This window comes from Gekko japonicus, unplaced genomic scaffold (assembly GCF_001447785.1).
Source record: "Gekko japonicus isolate JY-2015 unplaced genomic scaffold, Gekko_japonicus_V1.1 scaffold433, whole genome shotgun sequence".
NCBI classification, from domain to species: domain Eukaryota; kingdom Metazoa; phylum Chordata; class Lepidosauria; order Squamata; family Gekkonidae; genus Gekko; species Gekko japonicus.
In genome coordinates this window covers 598,716-613,270 of record NW_015160222.1, presented here as the reverse complement: position 1 = coordinate 613,270, position 14,555 = coordinate 598,716, and the positions used below count along the sequence as shown (strand labels likewise).

At 42.8% G+C, this 14,555-nt stretch overlaps 1 protein-coding gene across 1 annotated transcript; it reads right to left on the bottom strand.

The window, feature by feature from the left end:
- Positions 1-556: 556 nt before the first annotated feature.
- Positions 557-4,942, bottom strand: LOC107110526 (transcription cofactor HES-6-like). Its single transcript, XM_015411322.1, has 3 exons — positions 4,681-4,942; positions 4,418-4,559; positions 557-3,228 (listed from the first exon to the last, which is right to left on the bottom strand). The coding sequence occupies exons 1-3, from the start codon at positions 4,759-4,761 to the stop codon at positions 2,783-2,785; spliced, it is 669 nt and encodes a 222-aa protein (XP_015266808.1). The 5' UTR covers positions 4,762-4,942; the 3' UTR covers positions 557-2,782.
- Positions 4,943-14,555: the final 9,613 nt, after the last annotated feature.

Genomic DNA, 14,555 nt, shown 5'->3' with positions numbered 1-14,555 from the left:
CAGTTTTTAGACTGAATTAGCCTTTATATTGACATGTGACCCACCTCTTGATGGTCCCAGTGGGACCACAAATCATGCATTAATAATATGTCAAGCTTTACGTTTCAGGCTTATGGCTATCAAGTTACACAAAGGTAACTATCACCCTTCACCCCAGCACATATACAGATGGCTCATCTCCAGTCTGAAATACCATGGACTGGGTCAGTGATGGTGGTATCCCAGCTGTTCTTGAGTCTGGAATATTTATATGGGAAAAATTACTCATATAAATGTTATACAGGAATGTGAATCATGGAGTTGTGTACAACACTGTACTTGATTACATGGTTTCTGTTTTCTTCACACCATGGTCTAAAATTGCAAACTCTCTTCACTTACTTACATAGACTAAATTTGGGGGGGGGGGGGACATTTAGATACCAAGAAAGACCCTGCTTCAAAGAGCCCTATAATTCTTGGTTACACAGCAGAAGACAAGTCATTTATAGAACAACTTTATTTTCACATATGACAACTAATTCAGATGTACCCTTTCCACTAGCAGAATTGGGCCTATCAAAATACACCAAGTCAAAATAACATTTAAGACCTCAAGAACACCTTACTTGGCAAAACAGAAGCAGAATGTATACCACCTACTACAATCAAAACAGCTATCTGATGCTGAATTGAGGTCTTCATTAAATTTAATTGGGATGCTGCTCTTCATTATGGATAAAAACTAAAGGTATCTGTTGGGTAGAGAACATGATTCTCCAATGGGTTTGACACTCTTATGCTTCTCTTCCAGAGTACTAATGAGGACTAAAGTTCTTATTTCTTTTTTACTCACTGAAGTGCTGCCTTTAAACACACACACACAATCCATGAAAGTTCTACTCGTGTGGACCTTAAAGGAACTTTTTTCCCACTTAAAAGAAAAATTCATTGAAATCAAATAAATTAAGCCAGGCTACTATAATTACAGGTTATATCCAGAGTTCCATGCTGTTTCTCAAAGTCATTATGCATAGGATGTTATTTCCACTTGAACTGTCCAAACTATTGCTTAGTTTACACATCAAAACAGTCCGTTTCCACTGTAAAAGCAAGAAAGTATTTACAGGGGTGGTGGTGGGGAGGAAGGGTGTGGGCCTTCTAGTTCAAAGGTAGGTGAGAATTTAGCACAGTCAGAGAGAAACAACCCTTTTGACAGGCTCTGAATTTAGAGCATCCACATCAGACGGCTTAAAGACAGTTACAAAGCACACATCTACCAATAATGACAGTTTCCACTTTTATTATTCCATATGATTAACAAAAAGGAAGATGACATAGCTATAGTTCCCTATCTTATTTTTGATCCTCCCCCTTTTGCGATGCTGGGACACTTGCATGTGTTAAGTAACTTTACAGCATTGGTCTATGTTACAAAGACAGCTCTGTGGAAAGGTAACAGCACAAACAGCTCACACATCTCCCAAAACAAAACAAAAACAGAGACTGGTTTTACCTGGAGGAAGGCTAACACCATAGCAGATCTGCTGAGCTTTCTACTCCACTGCATGTCATTTAAAGGTTTTTCATTCAATCAGAGAGAGGTTTCACCAGGCTGCAATTCTATGCACACCATCTTAGGAGAAGACCCTACTGAACACAGTGGGGCTTACTTCAAAGGGAATGCACACAAGGCTCAGACCAGCACAAGTGCAGATTTTTTTTTCTTTTAAAAAACTCATAAAGACCAATTAAGTGACAACTTAAAACTCGGAATGTACATAATCAAGGCCAGGAATGTAGCACCCCAAATTAAAACAAACTCCAACCCCATCACCCCTGCATTAGCCCAAGAATCCTGAACCAATGGAACGTTCCCACTGCCCATACTTGAACAGACAAGTACAGTACAAGAATTAAGTGCTTAATTACCAACATTTGCACTCAAGGATATATTACTGGTTAATTGCTAACATGAACTGAGTTTCTAGAGCACAAGCGCCACACCCCAAAATACATGCAATCATTGGTGAATTTAGTTTTTTTATTAAAAGATTAAAAATAAAACATTTGACAAGCTAATATACATACCACAATAAATCCAAATGCACTAGAAGATGTGCATAAGAAACAATTCTAGAAGGCACCCTGCCACCAATATTTAGTTGCTCACCTAATTCCAGTCTGGCCTCTAGTTTTCTCTCCCTTCACTGAAGGCAAGATCCTAGACCACTAAACTCTTCATTAGACTAGCCTCACCAATCCCTTTCAGGGATTTTCCTTTTTATGCTATCACTAGAAAAACTGAAGTTGTGCACAGACAGTTAAAACTTAATACCTTTTGTTGCATTGAAGTTTTCAAATGCACAACAGCTTCTGCCTAACCAAATAAAAAAGGTAGTGATATCTGGGCCACTTATTAGGGCCAACCCCCCACCCCAGAAAAACCCAAAAGAAACATAGAAATAAGTTGCAAAACACTGTTATAGATCATCATCAAAAGAGCTCTCTGCTTGCACGCTTCCATCCTTTTAAATCCCACACCCCTAATAAAAGAAACCAGGGCTTACAAAACTCATCCCTCACACATACAGATGAAATGTTAGCACATCCAGCTATTAGCCTGTCAGGGTTTGACAGTGTAAGAATGCCATCTATACAGTCTTGAAATACAGCAATATCACAACACAAATGCACCATCTGAAATCCTCACCGTCTATATTCCATTGGCTAGAAGAACACAGTGCTCAAGTATTCTCCCTATAGGTAGATCTTCGTTGGTTCCTTTGTCACAGTTCCTTTACTACCAAGGTCTCCACATAGATTTGGAAAGGCTGGAGGAAGGCATGTTGTGCGTCCTAGACCTGTCCAGTCCATCCAAAGAGATGTGGCTTTGCTCAGCCTCTGTGTCTTCAAGATCAGAGCAAACTTCTTCGCTGGGAGAAGGCGAAAGAAGAGGTGAAGTGGGACTGGGCAGGCTTAGAACTCCAGGAGATGCTCCAGGTATTTGAGGGAACCCTTCACCGCTAGGCCACTGGCTGACAGAAGGATCCGACAAGACGTCCACAATGAGGTCCTGGAAACTGCCTTCATTCAGAGGCATGGACTCCAGAAGGTGATTCAACAGCTCCGCTGCAATGGTGGAATCAATCCCAGGGCAGTTGGAAACAAATGTATGAACTTCATGCATGCACTGAATGTACCCAGCTGCAAATCGCTCACTGGCCTCCCGCTGCAGTTTGTCACTATCTGAGACCGTCAGCAGACAAGGAAACAAAACAAAGCAGGAGTCAAAGAACAGTCAATCATATATACAATTCGGTTTTCTCATCCTCAAATATAAATGAAGCTATTTCCTCTACAATACACTTTCACAGGTCAAGAACCTTCTAAACTGAGGCACTGAATAGTCAAAATGCCTCCTCACTCATGATGGCGGACAAAAATGAAGTATATTGGGGAAAATGTTAAGTTTTCATTCAGTGGGATTGGTGGGCTACCACTGGAAGAAGTGGCGTGCCTGCAACATAAGTCTTTATGAACCTTTATGAATACCCCAAGAACTTGATTAAGGCGAGAATATTTATTTAAAGTATTTATACACCCCCTTTTTCTCAGGCAACCCAGAACTCATTAATCTGGACTGAGTTCCATTTGTGTAGAATGTTTCATCCCAGGCCTCATGCAAAACTCAGCCAATTTGCAGAAACTGTGGAATCACAGCATGAAAAACATGGACCAAATTGCAATGACAGACAAATCATAAAAGCCACCTTTTAACATACACACATTCTCCCAGATCTCTTCACCCCAAACATCATCCCATCAGCTGCATTCTGCGGAGTGGCCTGTTCCCCTGGAACGCCTTAGAAACAGTCGCCAGCAGCCATTGGGAAGTGCCACAGGGGAATGCCCCAGAGCATAATGAGATGGCAGCTTTTGCCCAAACCATGTGGGAGCGATGTTCAAATTATCAATGGCTCCATTAATTTGGAGAAAGGATTGTATAGTCTGCTCTCCAAAACAGAGGAATAAAAATGCAAAAAAATAAAATAAAAAAATCCAAGCAGCAAGAACCAAGAGGAAATGAACTGGGCCACACTTTTCTTTCTCCATCAGAAAAAGACATAGCTTGTTGTCCACGAAAATGGCAGCGAGAAACACAATACAGAAGTGAAACATTGTTAAAGTTGGGGGGTGGGGAGGACAGCCCGGAAGGCTCCCAGTAACAAACTGTTTTGGCTGCAGGTACAGTCTGGTGCTCTCTTCCTCCAACTTTGGGAAGCCACGCAAGGCACCCCTCGCCTACTCTCAGCAGCCCCATGTGGTGCCTTCAACAACCCCCTTCGATTTAACCGAGTGTCTCCCACCCACCCCGTCCGTCCGAGGCTCTTTGGCTCTGCAAGGGCCGGCAGTGGGTGGGCACTCACCCAGAGACTTCCTCTCCCCCCCCGTCGCACAGCCCCACCTCTGCCCCAAAGCCGGAGAGTTACCTCCGCGTCCGCCAAGATCAGCCGCAGCTCTTGCAGGCTCTCATTGATCCGCGCCCGCCGCTTCTTCTCCACCAGCGGCTTCCTCGCCTGCCCAAAAAGAGGAGAAAAAGAGATGCCGCTCGTCACCGCCGCGCGCATTTTGCAGGCCTCCCACGGCACTCCTGCCCTCCTTCCCCACCAGATCCGCGGCTTCCTCGGCATCGCTCACCTTCCGGTCTCCTTTGGCCTCATAGAAATCCTCCTCGTCCCGGCTCGGGCGGGTCTTGCTGGGCCGAAAAGAGGGCGCCATGGTCGGATCGGGGTGCAATGCAGCAAAGGCAGGACTACGCAGGGGATAGGCAAGTCGGGCGGGATTGCCGGGGGGGGGGGGGGGGGCGGGGAGTGGGTGGAGAGGGAGGCGGCGGCAGGGAAATAACAGTGCAAAAAAAGAAGGAATTTGCTACCGCCAACTCGAACCAGACTCAGCCCCACTCCCCCGCCCCCTTGCGGTGCGGCCGCCCCAGCCTTATTTATAGCCTCTGATTTGCATCTCAATGAGCCTATTGGCCGCGGCGCGCGGAAAGGAAGCCCGAACCTTGGACGAAACTACCAATGGGAGGCGGGCGCTTTGTCTATCGTGGGCCGTTCGAAACTCCTTGCCTGGTGTAGCGGAGAGCCGGGCTGGGGGGCAGGCAGCTTCAATGTACAATGCGCCTTATAATGTTGCTTGCCGTTAGCCTCTGCCAGATCTTTGCTGTGCGATTTCTCTCGCCTTTCTTCCCTTCCAGCTGTACAGCTGCAGTTTAGCTCTTCCACAAATAGGTTACAGGAAGACTGTGCTGCAACAACGGTAGCTGTAGAACAAAGTTTGAGCAGAAAACAATAGTACAATAAAATTGAAATCCCGTGGCACCTTAAAGACAAACAGCGCTTAGTTTATATACCAAACAGAGTTCCAGACTGGTAGCCCGTTAGTCTGCCGAAACGAAACGAAACAGGATGAATAGAATTTGTTTCAGCATAAAATGGGGGATCAGGTTTGACCGTCAAATGCATGGAATCATGTTTCATCAGAGGCAGGAAAGCTTATGTTGAAGTTAGTTCTGGTCATAATCTCTTAATTGTCCTTGGACTTCTGATTTATTTCACTGGTTAGCATAGGAATCCTGTGGCTCATCCATTCCAGTGATACATCACTCCGATAGTGTTAGAGCCATATTTTGACAGAGATTTCTGCATGCATGTTCGAGAACAGAAGCACCAGTGATACGGGAAGCAAAAACATTTCTTGGGCTTCGGGGATGTGCTTTGGGAGGGAGAAGGCTGTATCTTCAAACAACTGATAGCCTTCAAGTAGTCATTCAAGTGTTCTGTGTATGGCCATGCCTTCTGGATCACATTTTACCTTTAGATTGTGCTTCTTGTTTTTATTTTACTTTATTTCATTTATATCCCCCTTTCCCCCAAAATGGAGACCCAAAGTTGTTGTTGTTCAGTTGCACAAAGTAGCTTATAATATTCTCTGCTGCTCCATTTTATCATAGAATCATAGAGTCACAGAGGTGGAAGGGGCCATCACAGGCCATCTAGTTCAACCCCCTGCTGAATGCAGGATCAGTCTAGAGCATTTTATCCTCATAACAGCCTTGCAAGGTAGGTTAGGCTGAGTATGAGTATCCCAAATCACCAAATGAGCTTCCATGGCAGAGTGGTGACTCAATACCTAGTCTGACACTTTGAGATCCTAGTCTGACACTAAAATCACTACACTAGTTTTGTATACGGTCTTTATGGAGTCAGAAGCACTTTCATCCAGTCTTTATTTATTATTTATTTATTTATTTATTGTTCTGAGCTTAACAAATAGTCAGATGAAGCTTAACATAGCTTCCTAGTGAGATGTTTCACATTACATCTAATGCATTCAAGGCAGCTTCTGATTACATTTATATTTGAATTTATATCCCGCCCTACCCCGAAGGCTCAGGGCGGCTCACAAGGGCACCATGTGCCAAGGTCAAAACAGTAATACATGATTAAAACAATAAATTACAATAAAACACAATAAAAATTTACAAACAAATTTAACAGTTGTTGTCAACTGACAAAGATCGGACTATTCTCTGTTTCAGTTTTTCTCTTCTGAATAATTGTTTGTAGAAGCATGTGGTTTCCTGCTGGGGCAGAGAGGAAGGAAGAAAAGAACCAGGGAAGCCAATGCGTTGTCATTATCAGAGTGCTACCTGACTAGAACTGGAGAGATGCAGATCTAGATCTTCACTTAGTGATCACTTAGTGATCTCCCACACTAACCCACCTCAACTGGTTGTCATGTGAGTCAAAGAGGAGAAGAGCCAGGTTCACTGCCCTGGCCTCTTTGATGGGATAAAAATGGATAGTTTCAGGGAATGACATTAAGGACTTGGGCAAAGCAATGGTCAAGGAATATCAAGTGGTTGCTACACTAAGGCTTCCATCAGTACAACATTGCATGCTGATCAGTTGTGGGAGTCACAGAACACTGTAGTTGCTCAAGTAGAAAAATTCCCACTATGTGCCTGACAAATCTGCTAAGCATAATGTGCTCATTGCTCATGAAAAGCATCACTCCATGCATGGTGCAATTTATTATTTATTAATTAGAGCTTTTATATCCCACCCATCCACATGGCTCAGTGCTATGCACGCACCCCTTCTAGAAAGCAAGGCATCCATGCCATCATAGTACTCTGGGCAGGGGTCCTAGGGGAAGATGGAAACCATGCTTCCACACTTAACATTCCCTGTCTCTTTAGTTGTTCCCTATCTCCGCAAATACCAAACAACTGTTATCAGGCTTTAGCTACCTGAGGGTTTTGAATCCAAAATAATCATAGATTACTCTCTCACACACACACACACACCAAGGACCCCTCTCTTCCCTCACTGACACAGGGGTGGGAAGGGGCCTGGAAAAACTTCTAGAGCAGCTCTCAGAAATTAAACAAACAGTTATAACAGGATTAAGCGTGAACCCCACATGTCCACAATATCAGCTGTGGAATGGTGTTCTTTGAACTTTTTCTTCATTCACAGCCTATTGGCTGTTCCCCTACTTGTCAAGTTTTCCTTCTCTTGACCAGTGTTGCCTTCTTGTCAGTTTGCTTTCTTCTCCTCTATTGGGTCCTGCTTATTCTCTTGGACTGAGTTCTTGCTTTCATCAGGTGATTCCTTGCTTTCGCTCCCAATCAGATGATTACTCGCTTTCTCTCTGGATAGGTTAAGGTCCTCCTGTCACTTGCTGTTTCTCCTCTGCTCCAATGGCAATTTTATTGTAAATTACGGTGGCATCCTTGAATGTTCAAACACTAGAAAAAATGTTCACTTTTCCCTGAATGTTGTAACTTGGATTACGAGTACATTGCACACATGAATGATCTCATGCTACTGCTTAGGAGACGTGTTTTGGGGAAGGGTATTGTGTTGCCTAAGTAGGTAATGATGCCTTGTCCCAGGATTCTGAGCATGTTCCAATAGCTGCTGGTTGTCTAGTGTGGTGATTAATGTAGCTGACTCCACAGAAACAGAAGTAATATTTGCTCATAACATGTCTTGTTTTCAGTGATTCATGCCTTACCCCTGACCTTGGGGCGTATGTGACATTGCCACTATCCCGTGAGTTCAGTGCATACACTTGAAAAGCCAGAAGTAGCACCTATACTTGCAATTATGTGGTAGAAAGTGCTGTCACAACCAAATCATGGTGACCCCATAAGGTTTTCAAGGCAAGAGACAAGCAGAGTTGGTTTGCCATTGCCTTCTTCTACATAGCAGCCGTGGATTTCCCTGGTGGTCTCTCATCCAATCAGAACCGACCCTGCTTAGCTTCCGAGGTCTGATAAAATCAGGCTAGCCTGGGCAATCCAGGTCATGGCATACTTGTAATATTGTAAATTGTAATTACGTTTTAATAAATTGTAATTAAATTGTAAATACGTTTCAAATTTGAAATTACAGGGAAATCAAAGGGAAATTTAAAACATGGCTAGGCATGCTGAAAAATCAACATGGATATACGTCAACTGGACAGTACAAAATAAAGAAAAGACAGGAACAGTACACTGAGGAACTATACGAAAGAGATGAAAAGATGACAGACAGACCCCCCCCCCCTCCAAGAAGAATCTTTTGAAGAAGAACCTACAGTGGAAGCTGCAATGAGAGCAATCGGGAGAAACAAATCTCCAGGAAAAGATGAAATATCTGTAGTTATTCCAAGACACAGAAACAGTCCAACAAAATCTTAACAAGAATATGCCAACAAACATGGAAAACAAAGCAATGGCTCACAGACTGGAAACACTCAATCTACATTCTAATTTATGTTTTAATGTAACTTATCTGTTTTCTTATGTAAGCCGCCCTGAGCCAGCTCTGTCTGGGAGGGCAGGGTAGAAAGTCAATAAATAAATAAATAATAAATAGAGAGAGAGATCAAAGACTTGCAGCAACTATTGGACCATCACATTAATTTCTTGCAAGTAAAGTAATGCTCAAAATCTTATGAAAAAGAGACTTATCATATATGGAATGAGAAATGCCAGATGTTCACGCTAGATTCAGAAGAGGAAGAGGCACTAGAGATCATATTGTAAATTTAGGTTGCTTACTGAAGCATACAAGAGAATTTCAGAAGGAAATCACTTTGTGTTTCATAGATTACAGCAAAGCTTTTGACTGTGTGGATCATGAAAAGCTATGGTTGGTTTTAAAAGTACATCTGATTGTTTTGGTGTGCAACCTGTAATCTGGACAAGATGCTGCTATTGGGACAGAATATGGAAAAACAGAATGGTTTCCAGTTGGCAAAACTGTCAAAACTCTTTAATCCATATTCAAAACATATCATAAGGAAAGATGGATTAGATTTAGATGAAGGTGAAGTGAAAACTGGTGGAAGGAACATAAACAATTTTAGAAATGCAGATGACACCACTTAGTGGTGATCTCTACCTCTTCAGCCAACATTCTGGGACCATAGGATTGCTCTGTTGATGTGAACAGACATAGGATATTAACTGTGAATGGATACTGTATTATTTAAGCTCCCAACTCCAGTTTGAGAAATTCCTGGAGATATGGGATGGAGTTTCTGGAGGGCAGATTTTTGGAAGAGGAGGGAGCTCAGCAGTTATGTGATACCATAGAACAGGGGTGGCCAAAGTGTGGCTCGGGAGCCACATGCAGCTCTTTCACACATATTGTGCGGCTCCTGGCAGGGCAGCTGGGGAAGCACTGGGGAAGTGAAGGGGAGGCATGATTGGTCTTCCCTTCCCTAGCCAGTGTTCCTCTCCCTTGGTAGGCTTGAGGTGAGGGGGGAAGAAAGAAAGCAATTTTAACTCCCACACACACAGCTTGGAGAAAGCATTTGTCTCTTTAAATCCCTTCTTCAAGCCAAGCCAGCTGGTGTGGGGGCATGGCAGGGGTCGGAGAACACTTTTAAAGTTAAGGTTGCTTTCTTTCCACCTCTCCCTTCCTCCCTAACTCCCTGTTTATATTCTCTCCCCCCTTCCCCCTCCCTCATCTATTTGCTTTCTTTCCACCTCTTTCTTTTCACCTTTCTTCTCTCTCTCTTCCTCCCTTCCTCCCCCTGCTCCATCTATTTGCTTTTTTGTTTCTGTTTCTCTCTCATTCTCTCTCTCTTTCTACTTCTTTCATTCTTTCCACCTTTTTCTTTCTCTCTTCCTTCTGACCCCCCCCATTTATTTGCTTTTGTAGTTTCTTTTTCTCTCTTTCTTTCTTCCTCCATCCCCTCCCTCCCCATCTATTTTCTTTCTTCATTTTTCTCTTTCCCCCTCCCTCACCCATCTATTTGCTTTCTTTCCACCTTTCTTTTTCTTTTTATCTTTCTTCCTTCCCTCTCCCTCTCAATCTATTTGCTTTCTTTGTTTCTCTCTCTGTGTGTTTCTTTCCACCTCTTTCATTCTTTCTTTCCACCTCTCTCTCAGACAAATAAATATCATTAACAAACAAATATCATTGGACAAATAAATATAATTATCAATATCTGTTTTTACTTCTTTTGTTTTTATTTTTGGTAGTCTCTTTTAATATTAATAAAAAGCAAATGTGCATATTCTTAAATAAAACCATGTGTTTAATATTTGTTCATGTATTGTGGCTCTCAAGCATCTGACATTTATTCTATATGGGTCTTATGTTAAGCAAGTTTGGCCACCCCTGCCGTAGAATCTACCCTCCAAAGGTGCCTTTTTCTCCCAGAGAAGTGATCTCTGTAGCCTGGTGAGCCATTGGAATCCCAGGAGAACTCCAGACCCCATCTGGTTGTTGGCAACCCTAAAGCTTCATTCTGGTGCACCCAGGTTAATTTTTTCTCCTTTGCTCTGGTTCATTTTTGCTCCTTTGCATAATCTACTGTTGTCTGGATATGCTATTAGCCATCAGTAGGGATGGGCACAAACTGGTAAAATGTAGAGCAGAGTGTGCAGCTGTACTAGTGCAATCAAAAAGTGCCCAGCAGAATCCAGTGCCATTGTGGCAATGCCAGCTCAACAGGACTGATGTGAAGTACAGAATCATGATCCAAGCAAGCCCAGCACAACCAGTTCAGTGTACAGAATGCTTAGCAGAACCCAGTGCCACTGTGGCAACGCAAGCAAAAGAGCACTGATTTCATACCAGAGAATCCCTGCAGTACAAACTGAAGGGGGGGGGCATTTTTTCAAGCCCAGCACAAGTTCAGTCTACAGGTTCAAGGCCAGTTCAGTCTACCAAATGCCCAGCAGAACCCAGTGCCATTGTCACAATGCAAGCTTAAAAGGACTGATCTCAATGCACAGTGCCAAAAGAAATCCAAGCAGGGGGGTTGCAAGCCCAGCTCATCCGGTTTCAAAGTGCAGAATGCCCAGCAGAACCCTGGCCACAAATTAAAAGCTTCAATGTAGACAAAGAAGCTTTATAAAATAACCAAAAATATTCTGTAAAATTACCCGATGAACCAAAAATGAATAATAATGTGTAATTCAATGTATCTACAGAGGCTTTATGACATAGGCTACTTTACAGCATTAGAAAAGTGTACATATAAGAGTTTAATTGTGAAAACAGTGTTATGATATTGTATTTTTCCAGAAATTCAATGTATCCATGTATTCTTTAATAGAGATAGATCACAAAATGCCAGTAAAGCTGTTTTTATACCATATATGCCTGTATAAATATAAGAAAACCAATTTTGTAACAGAACTGATAGAGTTTTATACTGAAAATGAACTCAGCCTGAGAGTTCATTCAAAGGTGAAAGGAGTCTGGGAGTATGGCCCAAAAAAAGTAAACAAAAGATCAATCAAATATAATGAGCGCTGCACCTGCATTGTGGGAGCTGAGACGCAGCCAAGTAGCATCCTGTGTGTCAAATATGTGATTGATGACTGACCAGACAAAGAAAAATGAACTGAGCATGTCTAGGTGATGTCAGAGATGATGTAAAGTGAGGAGGAGCAAGAAGAGTATATAAGTCTGCTTTCTGTATTTGCTCATTGAACACCCACGCTGAATTTTAGCTGTGAGGTGCTCCTTATTCGAATAAAAATTCTTTTGTTACCCTTTACTGCCTGGATGATTGTTTTAACTGTGTGGTTTATCGGCTAGCCACACGTCAAAGAACCTTAGCGCCCTCGGGGTGTTGGCAACATAGTGAAAAGGAAGAAAAGTGCATATTTATTTATCTATAAATTACCCATTCATGTGTAATGTGGAGGGTTTTTTTTTTAACAGACAGTGGAGCAAACAAGAAAGGAAAGGTAAATCCACCCCCTCATCTCAATTCCCTTGGGAGCTTTAGGGAGCAACCTAAGCAAGTTTACTTGGAATGACGTTCCATGTAATTCTGTTTATTTATTTATTTGCTTCATTTATATGTAAGCCCAAAGAGGTTAACATAGCTCTCTCCTCCTCCATGCTACCTTCACAGCAACCCTGTGAGGTAGGTTGATTGAGAGTGTATGACTGGTCAAAAGTCATCTAGCCAGCTTCTATAGCCGCATGAGGATTTGAATCTGGGTCTCCCAGATTCTAGTCCAGCACTGTAATTACTACAAGGCAATGGTTGTCAATAGGGCTTACTCACTAGAAAGTGGCCTTACGATTGTCACCATTAGCATTTTTCATCCAGCCTGGGTCATTTCTAAAATTGGACCAAGGCTGGGAGAAACAAATAGCATCTACCAACTTAGTTCTGTGAGCTAGGTGTGGGGTTGGATTTTACTTTCCTCACTCACAAGCTCTGTTTTCAGTAAAAAGTATGCACACATAGAGATTTAGACTAAATAAGGGAACATGTGAATAAATGTACATGGATTCTCCCATCATTTCTTTTTAAATCTTATTAAAAGGGGATTAGACAGATTCATGGAGGATAGGTTTATCAATGGTTACTAGCCATGGTAACTAAAAGGATCTCCCTGTGTTCAGAGGCAATAAACCTCTGAATACCAGCACCAGGAGGGAACATCAGGGGAAGGCCTCAATATGCCTTGTTGTTGGACTTCCAGAGGAACTGGTTGGCTACTGTGTGAGACAGGATGCTGAACTAGATGGGCTATTGCCCTGATCCAGCAGGGGTCTTCTTATTATGTCTTATTTGGCCCAGAGTTTTTCCTTAGAAAAAGTGGGATGCAAGAAATATGGTAAAAATCATTAAGGTATTTCCAGCTCACCTAGAAAGCTGAAATTTAGTAGCCGATGGCACACTTAGCACTACAAGAGTTTGAAAGTAACTTTAAAAAGAAATGTCCAACAGTCAAAACTTCCAACATGAAGTATACAAGTCATCATTCCAACACTTAGCAAAGCTGCCTATAAAACAGAGTGTGATGCCGCAGAGTGAACATTCTATCACCTTTTCAGACTTCCATTTAGGAGGTGGGGGCAATGTTCCCTCTAAGTTGTGGAGTCTTATGAGCAAAATTTCAACTTCGTGAGCTCCTGGCATTAAAGTTGTGAGTGATTGATTTGGCTGCTGCATAAATTAGTTTGGTCTGGAGCCCTCCTTCCTGAGCTAAGGCAAAAATATGTGAGCGGGAGGCTAAAAAAACTGTGAGCTAGCTCACACCAACTCAGCTTATAGGGAACACTGGATGGGGGTATTCCCAGTTGCAGCCAACAGCATGCACCTATGCTTGCCTTGCATGATGCAAGCTTTAAGTGTGTATTTATTTGCACAATTACACACTTTCATCTATGATTGGTTCATTTTAAAATGACATTATTTTAAACAGAATTAGAAACCAGTGTCTTCATAATCTTACTCTGATGTTACCTTGGCCCAGTTAGAAATCAACAGCTACCATTCTGGAGAAGGAAACAAGAATGACTGAGACATTCAAAAAAGCAAGTGCTGAGAGTAAAGATCATGACAAAATGGCGATCAGGATACACGGCAACCCGCTAGATTGCCTTTTAGAGTTGAGGACTGGGAGGCACTGTTTTGCAGTGGTTTTGGTCCTGCCTCAAAGGTAGGTCTAAGAAAGGTGCTGCTGCTAGGTGAATGCTGCTCACTTCCTTTGCCTTTGGCCTATGGGGTCCCATAAGGTCCCATCTTGTCCCCTGTGTTCTTTAACATCTACATGAACATGCTGGGTGAGGTTATCCAGAGATGTAGGCTGGGTTGTCACTAATATGCAGATGACACTAAGCTCTGTCTTGGACTTCCACCTGATCCCAGGCAGGCTGTAGAAATCCTAAACTGGTGCCTGGAGGCAAATCCTAAACGGGTGCCTGGGGGCAGTTTTGGAATGGATGCAGTCTAATAAACTAAAGCTTAATCCCCACAAGACGGCAGTGCTGCTGGTGAGCGGAAGGTCTGATCCAGGATTTAAGGTGTCACCTGTTCTGAATGGGTTTGCACTCACCTTTAAGGAATAGGTCTGTCGACTGGGGGTGCTCTTGACCCAGGCCTACTGCTGGATAAGCAGGTGGAAGCTGTGGCCAGGAGTGCTTTTTACCAGCGGTAACTGGTTAAGCCATCTGCGGGTCTTTCTGGGCAGAAAAGATCTGCGTGCACTGGTAACATCTAGATTAGATTACTGCAAAGCGCTCTACATG